Source organism: Canis lupus, chromosome 12, assembly GCF_003254725.2.
Source record: "Canis lupus dingo isolate Sandy chromosome 12, ASM325472v2, whole genome shotgun sequence".
Classification (NCBI taxonomy): domain Eukaryota; kingdom Metazoa; phylum Chordata; class Mammalia; order Carnivora; family Canidae; genus Canis; species Canis lupus.
Genome location: NC_064254.1, coordinates 2,525,449 through 2,553,244, shown reverse-complemented (window position 1 = coordinate 2,553,244; position 27,796 = coordinate 2,525,449). Strand labels below are relative to the sequence as shown.

The 27,796-nt window shown below is 40.3% G+C and overlaps 1 protein-coding gene across 1 annotated transcript; it reads right to left on the bottom strand.

Annotated features, from left to right (window-relative positions):
* Positions 1-22,224: 22,224 nt before the first annotated feature.
* Positions 22,225-27,771, bottom strand: PSMB9 (proteasome 20S subunit beta 9). The gene is made up of 6 exons (XM_035697933.2): positions 27,637-27,771; positions 25,241-25,308; positions 24,167-24,298; positions 23,378-23,507; positions 22,991-23,132; positions 22,225-22,398 (listed from the first exon to the last, which is right to left on the bottom strand). Exons 1-6 carry the CDS (start codon positions 27,664-27,666, stop codon positions 22,271-22,273), a joined length of 630 nt encoding a protein of 209 aa, XP_035553826.1. The 5' UTR covers positions 27,667-27,771; the 3' UTR covers positions 22,225-22,270.
* Between the last annotated feature and the right edge of the window lie 25 nt (positions 27,772-27,796).

The following is a 27,796-nucleotide window of genomic DNA, read 5'->3' as shown; positions in this document are numbered from 1 at the left end:
TTATTTCTGGGTTCCAAGTGTGGTTCAATATTCTCAAATCAATCAATGTGATACATGACATCAACAAGAGAAAGGATAAAAATCATATGACCATTTCAGTAGATGCAGAAAAAGCATTTGGCAAAGTACAACATCCATTCATGATAAAAATCCTCAACAAAATAGGGATAGAGGGAACATACCTCAACACAATAAAGGCCATATATGAAAAACCCACAGCTAACATCATACTCAATGGTAAAAAACAACAACAACAACAAACAACAACAAAACCTGAGAGCTTTACTCCTAAGATCGGGAACAAGGATATCCAATTTCACCACTTTTATTCAATATGGTACTGGATCAGCCATAAAAAAGAATGAAATCTTGTCTTTTGCAACAACATGGATGGATCTAGATGTTATAATGCTAAGTAAAGTCAGTCAGAGAAAGACAAATACCATATGATTTCACTCATATATGGAATTTAAGAAACAAAACAAATAAAGGAGAAAAAAGAGAGAGAAACCAAGACACAGACTCTTAACTATAGAGTACAAACTACAAACTACTGGTGACCAGAGGGGAGGTGGGTGAGGGGATGGGTAAAATAGGTGATGTGGATTAAGGAGTGCACTTGTCATGATGAGCACTGGGTGATACATAGGAGTGTTGAATCATTATATTGTACACCCGAAACTAATATAACACTGTATGTTAACTATACAGAATTAAAAAAGAAACATAAAAAGAAAAGAAAAAGTTTATGAATCTGGCCACATTAAAATTAGAAACTTTTGTCAAACTATATTTTTAAGAAAGAAAACCCAAAAGCCACAGACTAGATTTATTTGCATCACACGTATTTTACATAGGATTATATCCAGAATATTTAACAATTATCCAAGAGAAAAATAGTTAAAAGACGTGAATAGGCATTTCACATCAGAGGAAAGATGACCAATAAATATACTAAAATATGCATATTTACCATAGTTATCAAAGAATGGTGAATTAAACTGCTTTTGAAATCACATTTAAAAACCACTAGGTAGGGATCCCTGGGTGGCGCAGTGGTTTGGCGCCTGCCTTTGGCCCAGGGCACGATCCTGGAGACCCGGGGTCAAATCCCACATCGGGCTCCCGGTGCATGGAGCCTGCTTCTCCTTCTGCCTGTGTCTCTGCCTCTCTCTCTCTCTCTCTGTGACTAACATAAATAAATAAAAATTAAAAAAAAAACCCACTAGGTAGACAAAATAAAAAATACCTAACATTATCTAGTTTACTTAGGCAGGGACTCAGGGTGCCAAAGTGAGAGAAGTTTACTTGGCTTTCTGCCAAAGCTGGAAAGATGGTGCTTGGTCTAAGGACTGAAAAAAAAAAAGAGCACAAGAACAAGCAGGGCACCACATTTGAAAGCAAAGAGTAAGAACAATGCTTCAAGGATTGAAATGAAATAACCAAATGATCAAGATTAAGTGACCCAGAGGCAGAGACTTTGAACTTAGAAATAGGTCTGGTTCGCCCATTGGATTTCCAGCACAATTTGCTTGGAACTCCGACCAGTGATGAAGGAGACTGTGTCTCTCCTGGAATTGGCATGAGTTAGAATCAGAGGAAATGAAATAAGCCACCGCCAAGGAGGGGGCGATACAGGATGCGGTGCAAGGGGTCATGAACCAAGGTCTAGTAGAACACACTCAAGATTAAACTGCTGCTCAGTAAAAAAAAAAAAAAAAAAAAAAAATAAACTGCTGCTCAGTACAGGAAGATTTTAGATCCCAAGGGAAATAAGTCTGTGGGGTCATAGTGGTCCCTAGCCATAATGAGCTGGATCTGGCCACAAATTTCAAGTGTCCCTGCAAGAGGATACAGGTGGTTGTGAGAACCCAAATCTGGCCTCAGCATATCACAGGTGAGAATATCCAGGTCTCACACCTATTGGCCAGGTCAGAGCTGAGGATGTGCTAGAATAAAAGAAATGGGCAAACCAACTGGTCATTGATGCAGTCTGGTCAAACATGTTGATAGGGTAAGGATACTGGAGCCCACTTCTGGTTACTCCTTTTTCAGAATACACTTGCCTCATTTTATCCAGGGAGACTGAAGGAGAGGAATGTGTGCAGATCCAACGTATATTACTATAATTTTACTTCACTTAAGGGAAAAGAGTACGTGTTTTTATTATCAGTGTGTCTCCTCTCCAAATTCTATTGTTCCAACCATAGTGGACCCCAAGTTGTTCAATTGTTCTGTATAAATGGATGCAGGCCAGTTTACAGAAAAGTGGGCTATAGGAGACCGTAAGTAGAAAAGCATTGCTCAAAAGAGCATGATATGTATCATCTGGCATTTCTGAAGAAATTAAACCTTAGACTGAGCTAGTTAATAAGCACTTGTAGCTACAAATGGCTACAGCATTTGATTCTCAGCTTAATGAACATTTCTTTTTGCCCTAATGAACATTTCTTTTGGGTTAGACTGATATTGATTCTCTACTACCACCTAGTGGAAATTCCTTCCTTACAAAAAAGTCCTATTTCTTATTGTTTAAAAAAATTCCATAGAAAATATCAGAACTCTTTCTTGTTATAAAATGCTCAAACCATATAGAATGGTATAAGACAGGTATAATGGTAGGAGAAATTCTATGATATCAAATGAGGATTGTTTTGTTTTTCTACTTTCAGAGACAGATAAGGCATTTCCCCTTTATACCTTGGGTGACCACAGCAGAACAATTATGATCAAAAGAATAAGCTCTTGATTTTAAAATTTATTTTTGAAAACCATGGTAGAGACAGGATGAAAGACAGGCTTTGATTAGTAAATGTCTTAAGCCAGTGCTTATGCCATAAATCACAGATTTGTGAAGGACTCTTGAGCCAGTTTTCCTGACTTGGAGCTGATACAAAATCTGTGGGCTAAGGAGAGGGTGCCAGTCTGGGGGCCTCATACCCTATAATCCTTTAAAACTGTGTTACAGATGGTCAGTGGTCGCCAACACTCAGATAATCTGGGCATACAAGGGCAGGCCCAGAGGGGGTGTATAGTTTCTGTTATTATTATTATTATTATTATTATTATTATTATTATTATTTTGTATATATATTTTTTGAGTATTTTTTTAAAAGATTTTATTTATTCATGAGAGACACACACACACACACACACACACACACACACAGAGGCAGAGGCACAGGCAGAGGGAGAAGCAGGCTCCACCAGGGAGCCCAACGTGGGACTCCATCCGGGGTCTCCAGGATCACACCCTGGGCCGAAGGTGGCGCTAAACTGCTGAGCCACCGGGGCTGCCCTATTTTGTATATTTTTTATTGGAGTTCAATTTGCCAACAAATAGCATAACACCCAGCGCTCATCCCGTCAAGTAGTTTCTGTTATTATGAATAGAAGAGAATAAAAATATTTCTAATTAATTCAATTTCTAAACTATCTTTATTTAATACTCAATAGACTGGGCTGTCATCCGTGCTGGCAACAAAAAGAATAAGGAGTTTTGAGTGACAGGGTGCTAGAGACCCACGCACCACAATCAAGAGTCACAGTTAATTACTCTTGAGCCATGGGTAGAGAGAAGTTGACTTGTACTGCTGTGAAGCTAAGAAGTCAGCCTAGTGCCTTACTTTGGTTTCTTTCTTTCAAAGATTTTATTTATTTGAGAGAGAGAGAACAGCAGAGGGAGAGGGAGCAGGGAGCCCCAACTGGGGCTCGATCCCAGGACCCTGAGATCATGACCTAAGCTGAGTGTAGACAGCTTTACTGACTGAGCCACCCAGGCCCTCTTTTTATTTTTCATTTTTATTTTTTTATTTTTTGGTGGGCAGCAAAGCAAAGTTTATTGAATTGTAGTACAAAGCTCTCAAAGAGGGACGGGACCTGAGAGGGTTACCCCTTATTTCGGTTTGTACCAGAGGCAGTTCCTGAGACAAGGACATGAATGAAAGCAGTTTATTTTGGAGGTGGGGAAATTTCAATAGCAGATTTTGGGGGAGTTAGACAAGGAAGGGAGGACAGCCAATGAGGTGTGAATGACTGGAGCTGAATCCTGTAGGGGAACTCTGGGAAATGATGTGAACTGCATGCTTCAGAGTCATCCCAACTGGGGAACGGGGGAGCTAACTTCCACTAGACACTGAAAACTGCTTCCTGGTGTATGAATTCCCTGTCCCTTTTAGTTTGCTGTGAGTGGGGCAGTGACCTCCAGAGCTTTGGAGAAAGCCTTCAGGAAAGAGATGCAAGTGCTAGCAGTAGGAGCCCAGCCAGTGTGCAGTGCAGGGGTAGGGCCTAAGAAATTCGGGCAGGTGTTGGTAGCATCAGCAACTCCTGTTCTGCTTCTAGTTGGAAAATCCTCGTAGGGGCCGATGGTCTCTAACATCCGTATTCTTTGCCATCAGAATTCAAGGGTTTCCTATTTTCATTTTCCTTCAATTGTGCCCAAACCTCAGTACAATCAAATTATATGTTACAGTCTTCCCTTAGAAATTTCTTCCTTAAGGGACACCTGGGTGGCTCAGTGGTTGAGCATCTGCCTTTGGCTCAGGTCATGATCCCGGGGTCCTGGGATTGAGTCCCACATCTGGCTCCCTGTGTGGAGCTTGCTTCTCCCTCCACCTGTCTGCCTCTCTCTCTCTCTCTCTCTGTGTCTCTCATGAATAAATAAATAAAATCCTAAAAAAAAAAATTCCTTCCTTAATAAGGATTAGGCCTAGGGCCAAATACAGGACCTAATTTCCTTGGGCTGACATAACAAAGTAACATAGACTGTAAGGCTTACACAACAGAAATTTATTTTCTCACAGTTGTGAAAGCTGGAAGTCTGGTATCAAAGTGTCAGTGGGGTCAATCTCTTCTGAAACCTCTCTCCTTGGCTTGGAGATGGCCGTCTTCTCTCTGTGTCTTCACATGACCTTCCCTCTGTATGCCTGTGTCTTAATCTCTTCTCCTTATAAAAGGACACCAGTCATATTAGATCACATCCTACCCTCTTGATAGAACCCTGACTCTGCACTAGGCATTTTTTGACTCCCTCCCACCACCGCTGGGGCCTGGAAGAAGTGATGGGGGTAGATGTCTGATGAGGTGTAGAAGTCTACTCTCCATCAACACTGAGGGTTGGAGGCTGGGGAACTATTTCCACCAGGAAGGGATGAACATTCAGGTTCCCTACCCATTTTCACTGACTATCATCCTGGAGTGTGTGTGTTGTGTTGTAGGATTGGAAGTTAAAGCTTCTCAATTGGCCTTTGCTGGTGCAGGTGGAGTCCGATTTTTTGTGGGGTTTGGCTGGAGTAGAGCAATTGTCTAAAATTTTCTGCCTTGCTAGGCTGCCCCCACCTCTCCCCCCCTCCCCCCCAACCATGGCTGTTCCTGTTCGCTGTTTTCCCTGTGGTTTCTGGGTTGCTGGCTTTTTGGACTTTGAGTCTGAGATACTTAAGGCAAAGGGGAATCTTGGGGACCTCACCATCTCGTGATACCTTGGGTCCTGAAGTAGCTAGTCAGTCTGCTTTTTCTCCACCTTTCAGAGTCTCCTTATACTTGTTTTGTAATAATGTCCATGGTGTGGACATTAGTTGTAGTTAGTGAGAGGAACAGGAAAAAACACATCTACTCTATCTCTTGGAAGCAGAATTCTCCCCATGTGTTTTGAAGTTGACAAGGACATCATCATTATTAAGTTTAAATATATGTAAGTTTATGGTCAATATCAGTGCTTAAAAAATAATAAAACTGTTATGTCATTTAAAAATGTGTCCAAGATTTTATACCTGGCATCTGTTTCTTAAATATAAACATTCAGACATTTTGCATTGTTTTTCAAATTTTCTCCAATTTCACTCTCAAATTACCTAAATTTTATCCTAAATTTACACATGCAAAACATTTTGATTGATTGCCATATTTTACCTGTCTGCAAAAACAAAATCTATAGGGATGCGTGGCTGGCTCAGTCAGTACAACATGTGACTCTTGATCTCTGGGTTGTAAATTTGAGCCCCTGCTTGGGTGCAGAGATCATTTGGAAATAAAATCTTAAAACAAAACAAAACAAACAAAACAACAAAGTCTATCAATATAAAGTTTCTATTACCATACATTTCTAAGAGTTAAAATATTTCTTTTGGGCTCTTTCTGCCATCTCTCTGTGCCACCATAGGGTGCACATGAATGTCCTGGCAGATACTCTCAAGAGCATTAACAATGCTGAAGAGTGGTGAATGCCAGGTTCTTATCAGGCCACGCTTCAAAGTCATGATGCAGTTTCTCACCATGATGATAAAGTATGGTTACAATGGCGAATTTGAAATGATCAATGATCACAGAGCTGGGACAATTTTGTGAGCCTCACAGGCAGGTTAAACACATGTGGACTGATTTGCCCCAGATTTGGTGTACAACTGAAAGATCTAGAAAAAATGCAGAATAACCTGCTCCTGTCCCTCAATAGTTTCACACAGGAGGGAAAATCCAGGGATTCTTTTTCTAGAGATGTAATACATACGTGCAAATAAAATGCTCCTCAATGAAAAAAAAAGTGTTTGTTTTGTTTGACTTATTGCAATTTGGTATAGTACACCAAGATGAAAAGAGTATAATATTTATTTATTTATTTATTTATTTATTTATTTATTTATTATTTTGAAAAGAGTATAAATTTATTAGACATTTTAATCAGTAATTATCAACCAGGAAAACGTAAAGTTATCTTGACAATGAATCTCTTAGTGAGATAGATGAGGCTTTTCCCAACTAGTTTAATGTATCAGTGGATAAATAATACTTATTTCTAGAATGAGACAAAAATGCAACATTGGTTTTATTTTGAATTTTCCTTTAAGCACTTGGAAACTGTGCAGATAGATAAGGAGGTGGTAATGGGTGGAATTTTGTCATAGCAATTTTGCTTAATTTTGAATTTCTGCAGAACTTTATTTTCTAAATCAAATAGTGATGTATCATCAAAAATTATTTTAAATATTGTAACAGCTTACAACTTGGTTAGGTCCTCTTTCTATTTGGTTGGAAGCAAATTATAACTTACCAGACTTACAAATTTGTGGGGATAGATGGTGGTAGAAATGGGTGAGTTGTTGTATTTTGTTTTTTAGTTTATTTTTTTAAAGCTTTTATTTATTTATTCATGAGAGACACACACACACGAGAGAGGCAGAGACACAGGCAGAGAGAGAAGCAGGCTCCCTCCGGGGAGCCTGATGTGGGACTCGATTCCGGGTCTCCAGGATCACGCCCTGGGCGGAAGGCAGGTGCCAAACCGCTGAGCCACCCAGGGATCCCCTGTTTTTTAGTTTTAATAAACTAAATTTTAAAAACTGAAAAGGGAAAAGGTATATTTGTGCTATGCTCGATATCATGACCTCTTTGGTTGTCGCTAAAGCTCACAAACTTCACAACTGAAACTTTTGATATCATTTTATGGTTTTTATCAATGTTATTGAGGTGTAATTTACATGAAACAAATATTTTTGTTGCCTCTCAGATTCCCTCTTGCCCTTTTGTAATCTCCTTCTACCCCTTTGGACGTCCCACTGCAGACAGCTATTAATTTGATTTTAATCACTGTTAATTGGTTTTGGGAGAAAAAATGGAGATTTGTTCCTTATTCTTTGACTCATTTGTTGTCTCAGTTTATGGGAAGAAAACCTAAAGGTAAACAAATGCAGCTAATCCAAATTGTCAGAAGACAGCCTCTATTTTTTTAAATGACTGGCTCTTGTGAACTTTAGACAATGTCAAAATCATTTGACTTAGGTACTCCACTTTCTTTGTGAAATCTAAAAATTTTGCTTCTTTGAAAAATTTGTAAGATCAATAGCAATTATATTGCTTTATAATTTCAACTTAAATGAATTTTATGTCTTCGGATTAATTTAAGTTAATGAATAAGTGACTTTGGATTACCCACAAAATTCTGAAAAGAATTCATTCCAGAAGAGGGGAGGCAAATCTAAGAGACTGTGAACTCTAGGGAACAAACTGAGGGCTGCTGGAGGGTAGGTGGGTGGAGGATGGGGTAACTGGGTGATGGGCATCAAGGAGGGCATGTGATAAAATGAGCACTGGTACTACATGCAACTGATGACCACTAAATTCTACCCCTGAAACTAATAATGCACTATATGTTAATTAATTTGAATTTATATTACCCCCCTTCCCCCCAAAAGAGGTACTTCATAGAGACAAAGAGAAAGCACTGGGTCATTAAGCAGCTTTTATATATACACTGTTATCTGTATTCATTGTTGCACAACTGAAATCAAGGTGGTAAATTCAATGTGGCATACATATTAGTGTAGTATTAATAAAATTAGTTACATCTTAAAGTTAAATAGTACTGTCATCTAACTATATACATATTTTTGTATGGTTGCATACATAATGATAGATTAAAATTAACAACCAAAAAAGTAGAAAACTTGTAGTTCAAACTTGGTCTTGGAATATTTATTATACTCTTTTTTTTTTTAAAAAAGATTTTATTTATTTATTTATGAGAGACAGAGAGAGAGAGGCAGAGACATAGGTGGAGGGAGAAGCAGGCTCCATGCAGGAAGCCCGACGTCGGACTCGATCCCGGCTTCCCAGGATCACACCCTGGGCTGACGGCAGCACTAAACTGCTGAGCCACCCAGGCTGCCCATAGAATATTCATTATACTCTTAAAAAGAGGTAGAAAAAGTTTCTTTTTACCTCTATTATAATCTGCCTAGCTAGCGAAGATTTATTTTAGAATACTCTCACTCAGTAACCTGATACCTTTGAGTGCTTTGTGTTGAGTGTAATTTTCTCAAATCATTTTTAAAACAAGTAAAATCCCTTTGCTTATAATTTTCATGTTACCATCTTTATATTTATTTTAAGATGTTTTACTGTCACTCTGGTTATTGGGAGAGCAAAAGCTAAAACGATTGCTCACTCTCAGATAGTTGTGCATTTGACTAAGTAATCAGTTTGGACCAGAATTTTGTTGTTGTTGCTTTCCTGAAACCCAGATCCTGGATTCAGGATATTACAACTGTTGATGATACCTTTTGACTCTAAAAAAAAAAAAAAAAAAAAAAAAAAAAAAAAGCTTTTTTCCACTAGGTAGTCATTACCTACTTGACCACAAGGTGGCACCAAAGACTTAATATTTTATCATAAAATGTAGGAGGAATGGAAGTAATTAGGTGCATTTAGCATGCTCTATATATTTTAAATTAATTCTGTATTATCAAAAGAGCTACCCTGTCTATCAAACCCATGATGTAGAAAAAGCTGACAAATAAAGAATAGAAGTTCAACCTTCCTTGATTAATTCTGTTCAGGTAAAAAAAAATAACATTTTTTAAATACAGATTTTCTTTCTTTCGAGAGAAAGGAGAGGAAGGTGCAGAGGGAAAGGGAGAGAGAGAATCTCAAGCAGATTGCAATGAGTACACAAAGCCCAACACAGGGCTTGATCTCAGAACCTGAGATCATGACATGAGTGGAAATCAAGAGTTGGCCTTTCAGTGAACTGAGTCACCCAGGCACTTCTTCACCAGAGAATTTTAGAAGAATAATGAATTCTGTAAGGTTGTGGGATACAAAATTAATATACAGGAACTGGTTGAATTTCTAGATAGTAGTAACAAACTATCAGAAAGAAATTAGGAAAATAATCTCATTTGCAATTGCATCAAAAAGAATACAATACATAAGAATAAATTAAACCAAGAAGGTGAAAGACCTGTGGTCTGAAAATTACAAGACATTGATGAAAGTTACTGGAGATGATACAGATAAATAGAAATATATGCTGTGTTCGTGGATTAGAAGAATTAATATTGTTAAAATGTCTATACTACCCAAAGCTATATACAGAGTCAATGCAATCTCCACCAAAACACCAATGGCATTTTTCACAGAATTAGAATAAATAATCCTACAATTTGTATGAAACTACAAAAGACCCCCCAAAGCCAAAGAATTTTAAGAAAGAAGAACAAAGCAGGAAGTATCACAATCCCTGATTTCAAACTATACTACGATAATTATACATAATAATCAAAACAGTATGGTACTGGCACAAAAACACTCATAGGTCAGTGGAACAGAATAAAAAACTAAGAAATGAACCCTTGCTTATTTGGTCAATTAATCTCTGAGAAAGGAAAAGAGAATATACAATGGGGGAAAGACAGTTTCTTTAACAAATGGTGTTGGAATGGAATACTACTTGGCAATCAAAAAGAGTGAAATCTTGCCATTTGCACCAATGTGGATGGAACTAGAGAGTATGATGCTAAGAAAAATAAGTCAATCAGAGAAAGACAAATATCATAGATTTCACTCATATGTGGAATTTAAGAAACAAAACAGATAAACAGGGGAAGGGAAGGAACAATAAAATAAGATAAAAACAGAGAGGGAGACAAACCATAAGAGATTTTTAAATATAGAGATCATGGGCAGCCCGGGTGGCTCAACGGTTTAGCGCCACCTTCAGCCCAGGGCAGTGATCCTGGAGACCCGGGATCAAGTCCAACATTAGGCTCCCTGCATGGAGCCTGCTTCTCCCTCTGCCTGTGTCTCTGCCTCTCTCTCTCTCTCTGTGTCTCTCACTGAATGAATAAATAAAACCTTTTAATAAATAAATAAATATAGAGAACAAAATGAGGGTTGCTATAGGGGAGGTGAATAGGGGGATGGGCTAGATGGGTGATGGGTGTTAAGGAGGGACATTTGTTGGGATGAGCACTGGGTGTTACATGTAAGTGCTGAATCACTAAATTCTACTCCTAAAACCAATACTACTTAATATGTTAACTAACTTGAATTTATTTATTTATTTATTTTAAAAAGATTTTATTTATTTATTAATGAGAGAGAGAGAGAGAGATTGAGAGAGAGAGAGAGCAACAGCAGAGGCATAGGCAGAGGGAGAAGCAGGTTCCACGCAGGGAGCCAGACACAGGACTTGATCTCGGGTCTCCAGGATCTACGCCCTGGGCTGAAGGCAGCACTAAGCCGCTGAGCCACCCGGGCTGCCCCTAACTTGAATTTAAATAAATAAAAAAAAAAAAAACCTCTAATGGTGTTGACAAAACTGGACAGCTACATACAAAAGAAGGAAACTGAAACACTTCCCTACACCATTTAAAAAAATAAACTCAAAATGCATTAAAGACCTAAATGTAAGACCTGAAACCAGGAAAATCCTAAAAGAAAATAGACAGTTGACTTTTAGAAATTAATCTTCATTATATATATAGCCAAATATTATATGAAAGCAATATAAGTGTCCATCAATTGATGAACTGATCAAGATGTGGTTATACACACACACAGACACACACACACACACACACAGAAACATTATTCAGCCGTAAAAAAAGAATAAAATCTTACCATGTGTGAAAACAAAGATAAACCTAGATGGTATTATGCTAAGTGAAGTTAGTCAGAGAAAGACAAATACCATATAATCTCACTTAAATGTGGAATCTGTGAAAGAAAAGAAATGAACAAACAAACAAAACAGAAAGAGATTCATTAACACAGAGAGCAAATTGGTAGTTACCAGAGAGGAAGAGAGTAGAGGGATGGGTGAAAAGATGAAAGAGATTAAAAAGTACAGATTTCCAGTTATAAAATAAATAAATCACAGGGATGTAAAGTACAACACAGAGAATATAGGCCATATCATAATAATTACATATGGTGACAGATGGTACATAGGACTTACAATGTCAAATTACTATGTTGCACACCTGCAACTAACATAACATTGTATGTCAACTATACTTCAATAAAAATAATAAGACCTTTGCTTTGGGGGCGCTTGGGTGAGTCAGTTGGTTGGGCGTCTAGGCCTTTGGCTTAGGTCATGATCTTGGGATTCTAGTATCCAGCCCTGCCTTGGGCTCCCTGCTCAGTGGGGAGTCTGCTTCTCCTTCTCCCTCTGCTCCTAGCCCTCGCCCATGCACTTTCTCTGTCTCTTTCTCAAATAAATAAATAAAATTAAAAAAAAAAAAAAAGACTCTTGCTTTGCCAAACATGTAACAAGGAGCTCTTTATGTCTCAGTCCTAAACTGGCTAAATAAAAGAGACTAATCCCATTAATGATATTGAATTGAAACATTTCTGAAAAATTGAGGCGCCTAGGTGGCTTAGTCCAGGCATCGGCCTGCAGCTCAGGTTGTGATCTCAGGGTCCTGGGATCTAGCCCCATGTCTGGCTCCCTGCTAGTGGGGAGCCTGCTTCTCCCTCTCCCTCTGCCTGCTGCTCCCCCTGCTAGTGCTCTTTCTTTCTGTTGAATAAATAAATAAAATCTTTTAAAAATTTTTTCTGAAAAATCTTATTTGGTCAATTCTGTACCTTGGGGACAGGAATGGTGTAGGAAAAATTGTTCTAAAAATTAGAAATAAGGCAAAATTTTGCTGGCTTGATTACTTAATATCATATTTGGATACTTTCTCATAATCCTGCCTGATCAAAATCTGGGTGTCTTAACTTGAGTAAGAAGAACGCAGCCAGCGCTGTGCTATTAGAGATTAATCTGGAGAGAGTTGACAAGGTATGGAGGCTTTGCTTTTTCTCTGGTAAAGAAGATAAGGTCAAGGTTATGATTTTATTGCCCTGTTGTACATTAACCATTTTTAATCTCTAACAGCAAGTTTTCCTGACTAGGTATATCTTGGTTTTGCAATTGTTTTTGGTCTTTGAATCATGTCTCCTTTATTCTTACTGGCTCCTTCATTAATGAGTTTGATAAGACTTCAAAAAGTCTAAAATATACATGTCTCTCAGAATTAGGATTTTGGGGTGGAAATACTGAGACAATTGATTATAAACAGAACAAGACCATGCTGTTCCCCCCGCCACACACACAGTGTACGTTTGGTAAACAACATCACTGCTGCTGCCTCACTACTTCTAAATGTTGCTCTTTGTTCTATTCCTTTACCACAACCAATTCTGAAGACACCTCCTCAACCACTTCTGTTCCAGGAACTTCTCCTTTTTTTTAATCACTATTTCCCCAAAAGCCAGTTGCTTCTTCTGTCACCTTTGTTAGTGAAATGAATGTAGAGTGGATCTCCATTTCCTCCTGCTGCCCAGTTGTTGTTGTTTTAAAGATTTTATTTATTTATTCATGAGAGGCACAGGGAGAGAGGCAGAGACGCAGGCAGAGGGAGGAGCAAGCTCCATGCAGGGAGCCCGATGTGGGACTCATCCCAGGACTCCAGGATCACGACCTGAGCAAAGGCAGATGCTCAACGGCTGAGCCATGCAGGTGTCCCTGCCCAGTTTTGAATGGAAGTCTCAGGTGGATGAACTTGACAGGTGCCCTAGCTTCAAAGAGGGCTAGGGAATTGACTTTTCTGATTTCTACTATGGGGAGGCAGGACTCATTAGGGAGGGAAAATTTTAGAATATTCTAAAGATTTCCAAATCCCATAGCCAGCCAGAAAACATAACCAGTATTCACACATGGAATGAGAGATGCTGTGTGGAGAGTCTGCTATGAATAAGTGCTTTGGTTCATGGGCTACATCAGTATTTTTTAAAGCCCACCTAACCTACTGACTCCCAAGAGATAATAAAATGATTGTTTTTGTTTTAAGCCATGAAGTTTAGGGGTGGTTTCTACACAGCAATAGATAACTGAAACATACATTGTATATTCTGCGTGTGTCTGCAATCTTCACTCAGTATTGTTTCTATTAGATTTTTCCATGTTATTGAATTATTAATTTTTTCACATGCATCACTTGTACAGTATTCCATTGTATGAATATACAACATTTTGTTTATCTGTTTATTGTTGAGGAATTATTTTTGTTAAACCGTTTGAAAATAATCTGTGGACATTATGACAAGGCACCCGTAAATAGCTTGGCACGTGTGTTTTTTTTGTTTTTGTTTTTGGCTTTTGGGCATGTGTGTTTTTTTTGTTTTTTTTTAAAAATTTATTTATGGTAGTCACACAGAGAGAGAGAGAGAGGCAGAGACACAGGCAGAGGGAGAAGCAGGCTCCATGCACCGGGAGCCCGACGTGGGATTCGATCCCGGGTCTCCAGGATCGCGCCCTGGGCCAAAGGCAGGCGCCAAACCGCTGCGCCACCCAGGGATCCCTGGGCATGTGTGTTTTAAGAACAAGGACATTTCTCCCACATAACCATAATACCACCATCACCCCCAACACACTTAAAATTGATACAATGTTATCAAATACACAGTCCACATTCAAATTTCTCCTATAGTCCTAATAATGCCCCATAGTAAATGTTTGTATTGTAACCAATACACTGGGTATGACAGGGTGATAGCTAATGCAATGGGTCTGCTTCTTCTAGCAAAGATATTCAGGGATTTGGTGATTCACAGTTGTCTGACTTCCCTGTGTCTGTTCATATGTCTCCATTTCATATCTCAGAGTCCAAATCCACTCCAACTAGTGGCCTTATCTTAGCATAAAATACCCTATGGGTTTATACAATTAATAGCTCTATGACCCTCATCTATACCTGTGCTAGGTTATAGAAGAAGCCGCTACAGTGGTTTTTAAAAATTTCTCATTCATTTTTTGAGTTTGGATGAAAAGCTTTTAATTTACTCTTTTTTTCTTTGTATGCTCTCTAGGGCAATCTAAAACAGTCAGCCTATAAAGGTAGGGACAAAAAGCCTCAAGGAAATCACCCAGCATTTGTCTGGTACCTCTCCTAATCTAAAACCTGGTTGCACGTTACTTGGGATGTGAGGTTAGTCCGACACTTCAGTGATGTTTCACTGCCCTAATGGGTTAGTTTGGAGTCCATTTCCTTCCTCAGGACTCCCGCCATATTTATCTTGAAGTTTCGCCTTGAGCCATGTGAATGCTGATTTTGTGTCAACTGAGTTAGGCTAAGGTACCCGGATATTTGGGTAGTAGTGTAGATATTGCTGTGAAGGTATTTTTAAAGATGAGAAATATTTAAATCAGTAGATTTTTGAGTAAAGCTGATTACCCTCCATAATATGGGTGGGGGACTTCCAATCTGTTGGAGGCCTTCAGAGGAAAAGACTGAGGCTCACTGAAAAAGAGGGAATTCTGTCTCCAGACTGCCACTGGACTTGGGCTGCAGTATCAACTCTCCCTTACATACCCAACCTTCCTTGCAGATTCTGAATTTACCAGTACTCACAATCACATGAGCCAATTCTTAAAATAAGTCTCTCTCCATATATACATACTATTGGTTCTATTTTTCTGGAGAACCCTATTACATTTCCTAGTGAAGGCACTTCCCAGAGAAATCCACTCTCTTGCATGTCCACAGAGTTTCGATAAAAATTGATGTAGTATGGATATACTTCATCTCTGAGTTTTTGAGAACGTATCGTCTGCATCATACATGCTTGTAGTACACATACAACTCTGTCATAAACATTGCTGGGTAAAACTGAATATTGTTGAACCAATTCCCAGTGCTTCTGAATAAGCTCAATGGGATTAAGACATTTTTCTTCTTACAATGTATGTCTGTAACCTGCAGAATTAAGAATTTGGTAAAGAGGACCAAAGATCATTCATATAGGCTCATTATATAAAAAAGAACATGTTTATTAGATTCCAAAAGATTTAGAATAAACAAGTAATGCATATTATTGGAGAGAGATGCTGTAAATGTAGGGAATAATCTCAGATTTTCTAATTTCTATCCTCCCTTTCTAAATCCTAATCTCCAAACTGAACACTTTAACTATATCTATTTAGTTGGATGGAAAAAATAGGGAACTATCTAATACCTGTCATGGAAATATAGAATAAATTGCTCTCAGAGATATGGTTTTCTTTGACTCATTAACTAAAAATCATATTCCTCAGTTCATGGTGCATGGTCATCATTGGTCCATACAAAATCTTTTCTATGTTTGTTATTATTTATTCCTTTGTATGTACATTTCCCAAATTCCAGTTTCCTTTCCTTTCACTAAAGGCAACCCTTCTCATGTGCTTTGTATCTATCTTTTTGTTATACGTATTCTTGAAAAATGTGTATGGCTTTGTGTGTATTTTTTTATTCAAAGTGAGTTGCTTTGTGCTTAAAGCTCATTCTGTTAGGTTTTATTTTGCTCCTTAGTCCTCTGGTTCAAAGACCAATCCACGTTACTGTGTGCACTCATAGCATTTCTCCTATTGTCTCTCTGGGAGACACGAAGATCCTCTAGCTCTCTGCCTATCACAAATGACTTATAAAGAACTCCCTCTTACAGGTCTCCTCAGGGAAACAGTTGCAAAGGGTAGATGTATTTCCAGGAGTGGAACTGTTGGGTCCTTATATGTTTTTCACTCGATTAAGTAGTGCAGAATTTTCTCCAGAATGGCTGCACCAGTTTGCATTTACACTAGCAGGGTAGGAGGCTTCCCTCCTCCCTATTTGTACATCAATATTCGGCATTAGCAAACTCCTATGTTTCCCAGTCTAATAGGTATAAAGTAATGTATAAATTTGTTTTATTGTGATTTTTATCGAGTTTGATTATCTCTTTAAACACTCATTAGCTTCCTTGTTTCTCCCTCTATAAAGTTCACGTTTATGTCTTTTGTGCATTTTTTTCCTAGGGTATTGATGCTTTTTTGTTACTTTTTGCATTTCATTGTATATTCTAGATATTATCCTTAATTGGTTTCAGATAATGTAAATATCCTCTGCCATTCTGCAATTTGTTTATTAGAGTTGTCTATGGTGTCTGTTAAAAAAGTCTTCACTTTTGATGTAATGAAATAATAAAATATTTGTCATGATGGTTTCAGAGGTTATATAAGGAAGTCCTTCCCTGTCTCTAGTCCCAAAGATAATTTTTATGTTTTATTCTGTTATGTTTAAAGCTACACATTTCCCTTTTGAGGCTTCAACTCACCTGCTATTGTATGTGGTAGTAGGTCAGGATCCACCTTTCTATTTTTTTTTTATGATTTTATTTATTTATTCATGAGAGACACACAGAGAGAGGGAGGCAGAGACACAGGCAGAGGGAGAAGTGGGCTCCATGCAGGGAGCCTGACGTGGGACTCGATCCCAGGTCTCCAGGATCACACCCTGGGCTGAAGGCCGTGCTAAATCGCTGAGCCACCCGGGCTGGCCTCTTTTGTTATCTTAATAGTTTGCTGCTTCTGTTATTATTTCTGAGCAGAGTATCATATGATCTGCAAATTTATCTGCTTCACTCACATCCCTTTCTTTCCTTATACACCAGTCTGAACTCTAGTGCTATATTTTACTAGTAATTATAGTGAGTGGTCTTGGGCATCTAAGATTTTTCCATTATGCAGACTGCTTGTTATATATTTTTTGGAATATAAACTTCACAATGATAAGAAAGTTTTATATGATTCTGGGTTCTAAGGAACAAGTTAAGACTGGTTTTTCAAAAATCATAAACGGATATTTAACTTTGTAAATTAAACTTTATAAATTATGCATTAAGAAAAGCAGATGATCTTTTCCTCTTTAGTCTATGATTATGGTGAATTATAGTAAAATATTTTACTATTTTGAAGTATTCTTGTATTCTAAGGATTTCTCATTTGATCTCAATATATTATTATTTTTTTTCTAGTTTTTATTTAAATTCCAGTTAGTTAACATACAGTATAATATTAGTTTCATGTATATAATAAATATAGAGATTCAACCCTCCCATGTAACACCCGGTGGTCATCACTAGTGCACACCTCAATCCCCATCACTTATTTAACCCATCCCCTCACCCACCTCTCCTCTAGTAACCATCAGTTTCTTTTCTATAGTGTGTATTATTATTTTTAATACAGTTGAACTCAGTTAATAGATAATTATTTATTTTTTCCATCTATGTTCAAAGTGAGATGGGCCTATTGTCTTCTTTCCTTGAATTTCCTATCTCAATTTGAAATCAAGATTATGCTAGCCTGATAAAATTAGCTACACAACTTTAATGTTTTTTCTATTTCCTGGGGAAAAAAACACATAAGATAAGAGTTGTATGTTCCTTGAATGTTTTGGTGTAACTCCCCCATGAAACCATGTGGGCATATAAAAAATTATTTTTATCAGATGCCATTATCAACATTTTTCATTTCTTCAATGTTTATTGCTGTACTTAAATTTTTACTTCTTATGTGAATTGCATTAGATTAAGTTTTTCTAGGAGTTTACCTATCTCATCAAAAAATTTAAAATTTATTATCATATACTTGTTCATTACATCTTGTATTATGTTTTGTATCTGTTATATCTGTACCTATACCCTTCCTTTTCATTCTGTATTTTGTTTCCTCATTTTTTTCTCTGCTTTATTCATGATCAGTCTTGTTCTAAATCTGAATATCTTACAATTTTTTTAAGTCACTAGTTTTTGGTTTTGTGAATTTTTACTACATAGTTTTTGTACTCTATTAAATTGCTTTCTAGTCTTATCTTTATTATTTCCTTCCTTCTTATTTCTTTAAGCTTGCTCAATTGCTCTTTTTCAAAATTTTGGAGAACTTTTAGGTCATTTACGAAGCTGGGGCACCTGGGTGGCTCAGTTGGTTAAGTGTCTGCCTTCAGCTCAGGTCATGATCCCAGGGTCTTGGGATAGAGCCCCACATCAGGCTCCCTGCTCAGAGGGGAGTCCACATCTCCCTCTCCTTCTGTCTGCCACTTCTCCTGCTTGTGCTCTTTCTGACTCTGTCAAATAAATAAATAAATAAATAAATAAATAAATAAATAAAATCTTTAAAAAATCTTTTAAAAAAATGTTCTTCCTGAATACTGCTTTAACTGTATCTCACAAAATTTGATATGCAACATTTTTACCACCTAGTTCTAAATATGTTAATTTCCTTTATGACTGCCTTAGAAAACCATGTAATTTATCAATATTTTCTGTTTGCACACTGAATTTTAGGTATCGTTTTTTAAAATAAAACTCTAATTTTTTACAACATGACTACAAAATGTAGCTTTTTTTTTCAAAGATACTGGTACTTTGAAATCTATTGTAGTTTTCTTTATGGCATAATGCATATTCTGTTTTAGCAAATCAATCTGCTGTGTGATGTGAAAAATATACATCTATAGAGAGGAGTTGTTTTTGTTGGATGGCTTTTTAAAAATTTATTTATTTACTTGGTGGGGAGGGGCAGAGGCAGTGGGAGAAAGAGAATCCTTGACAGACTCCCGGCTGAGTACGGACCCTCCCATTCAAGGCTCAGTCACACAACCCTGAGTTCCTGACCTGAACTGAGATCAAGAGTCAGGTGCTTAACCAGCTAAGCCACCCAGCAACCATTGGCTTGTTTTCTTTTCAATGAATCCTTTTTTTTTTTTTTTAATTGAAGTATAGTTGACACACAATGTTACATTAGTTGCAGGTGTACAACATAGTGATACCACAAGTTTATATGCTATGTTATGCTGTGCTCACTGTAAGTATAGGTACCGTCTGTCACAACACCACTACAGTGTCATTGACTACATTCCCTATGCCGTGCTTTTAAAATGAATCTTTTGAACCTTGTACCTAGTTTCCTTTTCCTCTGTGCTTTCACTACCTTCTAACTCAGAGCCAACTGTTTTCTTACTCAGCTGTAGCTGGGTGATAAATATATGTCCTGTTAAACCGGCTCTCTGGGGAAAAAAAACCAAAACAATTCTGACATGTAATATTCCTGGTTTCTGTAGAATAAATACTTCCATCAAGGCCAACGTGAAGGTACCTGTGGTCAACAACTCTCTTTCAAAATTACCGAATATGGGATGCCTAGGTGGCTCAGCAGTTGAGTGCCTGCCTTCGGCCCAGGGTGTGATCCTGCGGTCCCAGGATTGAGTCGGGCTCCCTGCATGGAGCCTGCTGCTCCTTCTGCCTGTCTCTGCCTCTCTCTCCGTGTCTCTCATGAATAAATAAATAAAATCTTTAAAAAAAAAACCAAAATTACCAAATATTTTACAATTTGCTCTTGTTAGCCAGCTCCCATACTCCATTTTTAAAAAGATATTTATTTTGTGGGGAGTCTGGGTGGCTCAGTTGGTTGAGCGTCTGCCTTTGGTTCAAGTCATGATCCCAAGGTCCTGGGATGGAGCCCTGCATTGGGCTCCCTACTCAGCGGGGAGCTTGCTTCTCCCTCGCTCTGTGAGTGTTCTCTCTCTCAAATAAATAAATAAAATCTTTTTAATTTGTATTTTAGTTTGGCACCTTGGCTTTATTATTTCTTAGCTTTATTTTCAGTTTGCTCAGTTTCTTCTTCTCTTTCTATTTATTTATTTATTTATTTATTTATTTATTTATTTATTTAATTTATGATAGTCACAGAGAGAGAGAGAGAGAGAGAGAGAGGCAGAGACACAGGCAGAGGGAGAAGCAGACTCCATGCACCGGGAGCCTGATGTGGGATTCGATCCCGGGTCTCCAGGATCGCGCCCTGGGCCAAAGGCAGGCGCCAAACCGCTGCGCCACCCAGGGATCCCCTTCTCTTTCTTTTTAAATTGTGCCTGTCTCTGGGAGCTGCTACAAGCACTCTTTGGAATAAGGGACAGAAGGATAAGACTCTGGTCAATAAATAAAAAGATAGATTCCTAATTTTAAAAGGCTTAAACCTTAGTTCAGCTCTCAAAGTCCACGCTGTGGTGTTTTGGGTGTGCCTCACGTTTGTGTAGCTCAGGGGTCACCAGTACTTGTGAGAGTTCCAACCTAGAGTTAAGGAATCCCCTTCATCAGTTCCCTCATGTGGGAAACCTCCTACGCTTTCCCACCTCCTGGGCCCCTTTTGTCTGCTTCCTCCATTCCTCTGGCCAGAACCAACTTTGGTGTTTCTCTTGGCAAGTTAGGGCACCGCAGCTTTGCACCCGAGGCCTGACTTCTCAGGGCAAAGCCGGGAGATGAAAGAGGGGGAAAAATGGAAAACCACCCCTGGGCAGTGTTGCTTGTCCAAGTTTGGCTCTCCTTATACCCCACCTGCTTTTGTCTACTTTCTGGAATCCTTCAGCGCCTGCTTTTTGTCTGCTTTCCAGAGTTCCTCTAGTTGTGATCCATGGGAGAGATTGGCTCTTTTTTTTTTTTTTAAGATTTATTTATTTATTTATTTATTTATTTATTTATTTATTTATTTATGATAGACATAGAGAGAGAGAGAGGGCAGAGACACAGGAGGAGGGAGAAGCAGGCTCCATCCCGGGAGCCCAACGCGGGACTTGATCCCGGGACTCCAGGATCGTGCCCTGGGCCAAAGGCAGGCGCCAAACCGCTGAGCCACCCAGGGATCCCTGAAATCGGCTCTTAAACTATTATTTTAAACCTCAAAATAAATTAAATATCATTTAAATTTATTTGATTAGAAAGAACTAACCAATTTATTTGGCTAGAAAGAAGTCAAGTCTCTACAGTTTTCGATTTTCCCCCTCCAAACCAAACACACGCTCCCAAGGACATAGGTTTGTTTGTGGTACTTTTGAATTTATATGTTAAGCCTGAGATCCAGAAAGAAAAGTAGACAGAGGCTCCCTGGGGATCTCACTATGATTGCTGTTAAATATACCTCTTAACTGTTTACCTTTTAGGAAAATGGCATTGAATGTTCTAGCTGTAAACCACCTTAGAAGTTGCTCAATACCTTCATTTGACAGAAGAGGAATGAGAGCTCACAGAAAGGAAATAATTTGTCCTCTCACTTGAGAAGTGCCTGGCAAAGATTGGGGGCCAGAATTTGGCCTGTTTAAAACAGTTACTCAGGCATCTGCTCGTAACTTCCTAAGTGTCAACTACTGTGCTGGGCTAATTATCGCAGATTTCAAGGGAGGACATGATACATGAAGCTTGAGGGAATGAAAGTTTTATGTAATGGGAGAGGAAGGGCATATGATAAAAAAACAAAAAACAAAAAACCCAACTAAATCCCAGTTTTCAGCTTTGAATTCACTGTGACTTTGGTCAAGGGACTTACTTTTTCTAAGCCTTCATCTGTCTGTAAATAGATGTAGTAGTATAAGCTATAAAGGTCTTTTGTTTGTTTCTAAGAGATAAAGCTTATAAGCATTAAGCTAATGCCTTAGTCAGTGTTTTGGCTATTGTTATCATCCTTTGAAATGTACAAATCCCTAAGTTTTAAGCATTTATCTTGTATTGATCTCTAATGTGAATGAAGGCATTGTGAAAGGATATCTAACATCTGGGAGGAAGAAGCCCCCACCTAAACTTCATCCCCCTGAGCACCCATTTTCCATTGACCATACCAGGTTCTGGTCTGAAAGAGTTTATTACAAAATAATGAAGGGAGGACGATTCACTCATCATAGAATTTTGGCAGTTCGTTACCCAAGATTACTTGATAGTCCACACCAGCAGCTGTAATAGTGACCAGGTGGATGACACCCCCACTGGAGCCATCCCGGTTCATGGCCAGAGCGATAGCTGTAGAGGGTTTCAGGGTAGAGAGGGGGAGAGAAAATAACTTAACTTCAGAAATCTTTACATTCCTCTCCTGCTCATATGCTTACTACCACTCTCAGACCTCAAAACCCATCTCTTTGGAACACACATCAAGTAATGTGCTAGTAAATCAACTTAAAAAAAACAACAACAACACAAAACCCTTTATGTGTTACATCTCCTGGTATCCAAACTCAAAACTCCTACCGTGATTGATTTCAAGTTATAAACAGCTAAATGAGCAGCTCAGGAACCATTGGATATTTAACAATTGGCTCTCATGAGCTGGCCCAAGTCAGCTCCAGCACACCACTGATTCTTATAGTAACCGTATATTTGAATTTGATTTGAATTCTTATAGTAACCGTATATATTTCTGAATATACTCAGAACAGTCCTGGTTGATGCCTTTGGTTCTGAAGTCCCAATTAGTTTAGCATTGTCCTGCTCCTTTCACACTCAAAGTGTTCCAGTTTGGACATTAAATTGAATGGTCACCCATATATTCCTCATACTCTTCTTCCTTCTCATGTTTAAAAATCCCCCCCAGGTACCCTTCCCCTTGGTGAGTTACCATTTGTGGTGAAGCTCCTGCACTCCTCAGGGGACATGCCTGGTTTATAGGCTGCATCCACATAACCGTAGATATAGGTACTGCCAGAGCCACCAATGGCGAAGGGTTGTCGAGTCAGCATTCCTCCCATGGTTCCATACACCTGGGGAAGGCATCCTCAGGTTAGACCATGGAAGCGTCAATCCTCTCCTTGCCACTGAGACAGTCAGCGTGTCTCCGTGTTCTGCAATGAAGCCCCACGGTCTCCTACCCCCATGGGTTGCGATTATACTACACTTTTAGAGGCGGGGTCTTTGGAGCCCATTGCTGGAATGACATATAACCTCGATCGCCCTCTGTAGGGTACTGAGGAACACCAAGGGAGGGTGTACGTGGGAAGACCCTCACCTGGCCCCCGTCTCGTCGGTCCCAGCCAGCTATCATGAGATGTGCAGACAGGTCCTCCCGGTACTTATAACTGATGTTCCTCACCACGTTGGCCGCAGCCAGAACAAGGGGAGGTTCTTCCAGTTCCAACCTAAAAGAAATATTAGTAATAGGGGTCAATAGAGTTTCCTGAAGTTCCCCCCTCCTGTGCCCATTACCATTGTCCCTGCCAGGTGACATGTGAAACCTGAAACCTAGAGCTGCAATAGTTCAAACTCCAGCTCCTCTCCCACATGCACAGGAGGCCGAGTCTCGCACTCGTCCTGACCGGTAAGGAGATTTCAACATTCTCCTCCTTTGCTGCCCCACCCACCCTCTCCCAGTTATATAACTCTGAGCTGCAAGGGCCTTGCCCGTGTGAGTAAAACCAAATAAGCTTTACTTCTGCACTAATGACCTTGGTCTCTCACACAGTAACTGCCTGGCATATGGTGGGCACACCATCATTTTCTTTCTCGCTATTTCTAGTAGGATAGTGATTGACAATTTTCAAGCCATTTTCATATAGATCATTTGATTCTCAACAAAACTGTCCGGTGAGGTAAGGTAGGTACTATTAATTATCTCCACTTTACAGATGTGGAAACCAGGTTTCAAGTGCCAGTTCAAAGCTAATAAAAACAGGAGCCCAAATGAGAAATTTTCATTTTTCATAGCAGTGTTCCTGGAACAGGAATGACACTGTCTCAGGGTTTGCTGGTTGGGAGAACTGTAGTGAGTGTGGACTTGAAGATCCCCAAAGCTTCATACCCATGGAGCTCCAGTTGGTAGGCAGCCATGTCAGCCATGGCCTGGGCATCAGCAGCGGAGCCAGAGAGAGCACAGTAGATGTGTTGGTGTAGTGGGGACAGCTTGTTAAATGCTCGGTTTACCACTGCTTCTCTGCAGGGAAGGAGTCAGCAGGCAGCAACATTAGCAACGCCAGAATTTTTTAGGTTAATCAGTGTTTCCCAAATTTATTTGACAAGAGAAGAGCACTGGAGTCCATGATTTTTTTTTTTTTTAAGATTTACTCATTTATTTATGATAGACATAGAGAGAGAGAGAGAGAGGCAGAGACACAGGAGGAGGGAGAAGCAGGCTCCATGCCGGGAGCCCAAGGCGGGACTCGATCCCAGGACTCCAGGATCGCGCCCTGGGCCAAAGGCAGGCGCTAAACCGCCGAGCCACCCAGGGATCCCTGAGTCCATGATATTTAATACTTGGATTAAAACAGGAAGAAAAAAACAATCTCAAATAAATGAAACAGAAAGTAATGATCAAAGTTAGACTTATTTTCAGGCTTATATTTAATAATAAAACAAAAAAATAGTAAATTAAGAATAATATTCTTAAGAAATTCTTTGCTCTATCCATCTTGAGAAAGTTTTGTGTTCTATGGGATGTAAAGTAAGTGATATTGACCTAATCCCATATACTCATTTTGCATAGGGGGAAACTGGCCAGAATGGAGGAGACAGAACCAGATCAACATGTGCTGGATGAAAAACCAGAATATCTTCCTGGCAGAGCCATCTTTTCTATCTCTAAACATAAAAGGAAGGCAGGCCCCTGAAATCTTTGCATCCTACCTTCTTCTCATACCCTATCGTTTTATACCCATCCCTGCAGGGACAGGCCACATAAGCTTTTAGGCCCCAGATTCTCCATGAATTTAGGGACCCAAGCACTTGCCCAGTATCTCATTATAGGGGCCTTTCTAAAAGGTTAACTCAGTTTCTGCGAAGCTCCACTTTACTAATAACTTCATGAATGGGTAAGAAAAAATCTGTACTTGGGGCCATTGGCTTCCTTCCAGAAGCATTCACCTTGACTGGTACTTACCCTGCAGACACCCGGGAATCAGAACCCACCACAACACCTCCATCAAACTCTACCGCCATGATGGTTGTCTGTGGAGACACAGAGGATGGAATGTCATAGCAGGATGAGCTTTGATTCCCTCATGTTACAGATGAGGAAACATTCCTAGAGAAAGGAGGTCACCGATTCAAGATCATTTAGCAATTTAGGCCAGAGCCGACTCCCAGTATAGGATATCCCTCTATCTCTCCACTATCTCCATCTCCTCTCCCAACTGCAGGGGAATGTCAGAGCCTGGTGGTGGCAACAACATAGAAAGAATCCTATCTCTAGGCCCCAACCTTCCTAAGTAGAATCCTTCCCACCATAAGGAGAGAGGTGAGGATGAGGTTTGCAGAGGTAGACATTTGGCTCGGGGCGTGGGGAGGAGGGATGGGGTGCTTCCAATCACTGGTGGGTGAGGCAGCCCCACAAGTGAATGACCACCACATGTGCTTGTTGCTGCAGATGTGGTCAGCCCCAACACAGGGAAGGTTACTCTGACCTTGGGAAACAAGCTCATGTCTTTTTTTTTTTTGGCCCTAATTCTCCACCCCCATACTCCTTAACCAGTTTATTAAGTAACAGAATCAACAAGTGGTATGGTGGTTAGCAGGGTCAGGCATTAAGGAAGGAAGGAGGCAGCCTAGGAACACATGAGTTGGTTTAAAATAAAATAAAAAATGGTTTCATTTAAGGATTTCTTTTTCTTTTCTTTTCTCTTTTTCTTTCTTTCTCTCTCTCTCTCTCTCTCTCTGTTTCTTTCTCTTTCTTTCCTTCCTTCCTTCCTTCCTTCCTTTCTTCCTTCCTTCCTTCCTTCTCTCTCTCTCTTTCTTCCTTCCTTTCTTTCTTTCTTTCTTTCTTTCTTTCTTTCCTTTCTTTCTTTCTTTCTTTCTTTCTTTCTTTCTTTCTTTCTTTCTTTCTTTCTTTCCCTCTCTCCCTCCCTCTTCCTTCCTTCCTTCCTTCCTTCCTTCCTTCCTTCCTTCCTTCCTTCCTTCTTTCTTTTCTTTTCTTTCTTTTCTTTTCTTTCTCCCTCCCCTCCCCTCCCCTCCCCTCCCCTCCCCTCCTCTCCTCTCCTCTCCTTTCCTTTCCTTTCTCTTTTTGTAGGCTCCATGCCCAGTGCAGAGCCCAGCACAGAGCTTGAACACAGGAGGACCCTGAGATGGATACCTGAGCTGAGATCAAGAGTTAGTTGCTTAACTGACTGAGCCACCGAGGCACCCCTCATTTAAGGATTTCTGATCAAGAGGTCAATGTGCATCTCAGTAGCCAGGGGAAGAGCTCTGTACGAAGAGAGGATTTGCCTGGGGAGTTTGAGTTGACTTTTCAGGCCAAGAAAAGAAATTAAGGAAAAGAATTAAGGAAGGTGAAAGGCATAAGGCTACGTTTTCTACTCCTCTTTGAGTTGCAAAGAGCCTTAAAGATCCTTGGTTCAAATGAAGAAACTGAATCATGGAGGAGGGTGACTGACTAGTCAAGGTCACCTAGAATTAATAGCAGATTGGGACTAACACCCAGGTCTAACTCCCATCTCTTGTTTTGACTTCTGCTTCCTATTTCCCACTGCTCACCTGACAAATGGTTTCAGTGAATCCTCATCACTCTGTGGGTCCGGGCTCCAGGGCCATTGCCCTGCCAGTGCTTTCCCACAGACTGATTCACCATGAATTGAGGGCCATTGAAAAAGGGCAGCCCCACTCCAGAGGTCATTCTCTAAAGTAAAGCCACCCCCAAGCGGACAGTTGTGGCAGGAGTTTGGGAGCAGAAGCCAGGCAGCCTTGGGCAGGCCGGCAGGACACAGGGAAGAGAGCGTGGCAGCCCCTGGGCAGCCAAGCGGGAGCCTTCTTGGGGAGGATGGGCAAGGGCACCACCGGCTCACAAGGAACCCCCGCTATCTGGGCTGTGGCTCTGGGTAACCCAGCGGCCAGTGTATCAAAGGTGTGTGTGATGAGCTGTCCCCTCCCAATCAGTGCCCACATTGCCCTCGCCCGAGTGCTGCCCTACTTCACCCAGGGAACCATTTCTGCATCAGTTTGCACCTTCTCCACCCCCCTCCCTTGATTTATTCAGCCCCTCTCTATAGTCCGGAGGTGAAAGCGAAAGCGCTTTAGAGCAGCTTCCCTCGCTGCTTGCGCTAAGAGCCAAAGCGCCTGCACCCCCGCCCCCAGCGTCGCGCGCGCAGCGCCTCCGCGGACTCCCGCCGGAGCCCCTCCAGAACAGAGACGCCTGGGTTCGACGCGGGGCACCTCTGCCAGCACTGGCTGGTGCAAACTCCCTCCTCACTGTTGGTCCCCGCGTTCACCCCGCGGGGCCTCTGGGGCCCCCCCGTCGCTCCCCTTCCTCCACCTCTCCGCTGACCCCCCAGCCAGACTCCTCACCCCAGTGTGGACTTCTCCCGCCCGCAGCATCCCGGCGCCGCGCTGCCTGCCGCCTGCGGCGCTGCTCTTCTCCCGGGACCGCGGGCAGCGCGCCCGCTCCAGCCCCGCGCCTTCGCCCCGCCCGCTAGGGGCGCCTGGGTCCTGCGTGAGGCTTCGCGCC

Coding starts and splice junctions, on each gene's coding strand:
- PSMB9 (XM_035697933.2), bottom strand. CDS start 27,666: ATGCTGCGGGCGGGAGAAGTCCACACTGGG. Junction 25,309..27,636: donor CGGGAGAAGTCCACACTGGG/GTGAGGAGTCTG, acceptor GTGTCTCCACAG/ACAACCATCATGGCGGTAGA. Junction 24,299..25,240: donor GATTCCCGGGTGTCTGCAGG/GTAAGTACCAGT, acceptor CCTTCCCTGCAG/AGAAGCAGTGGTAAACCGAG.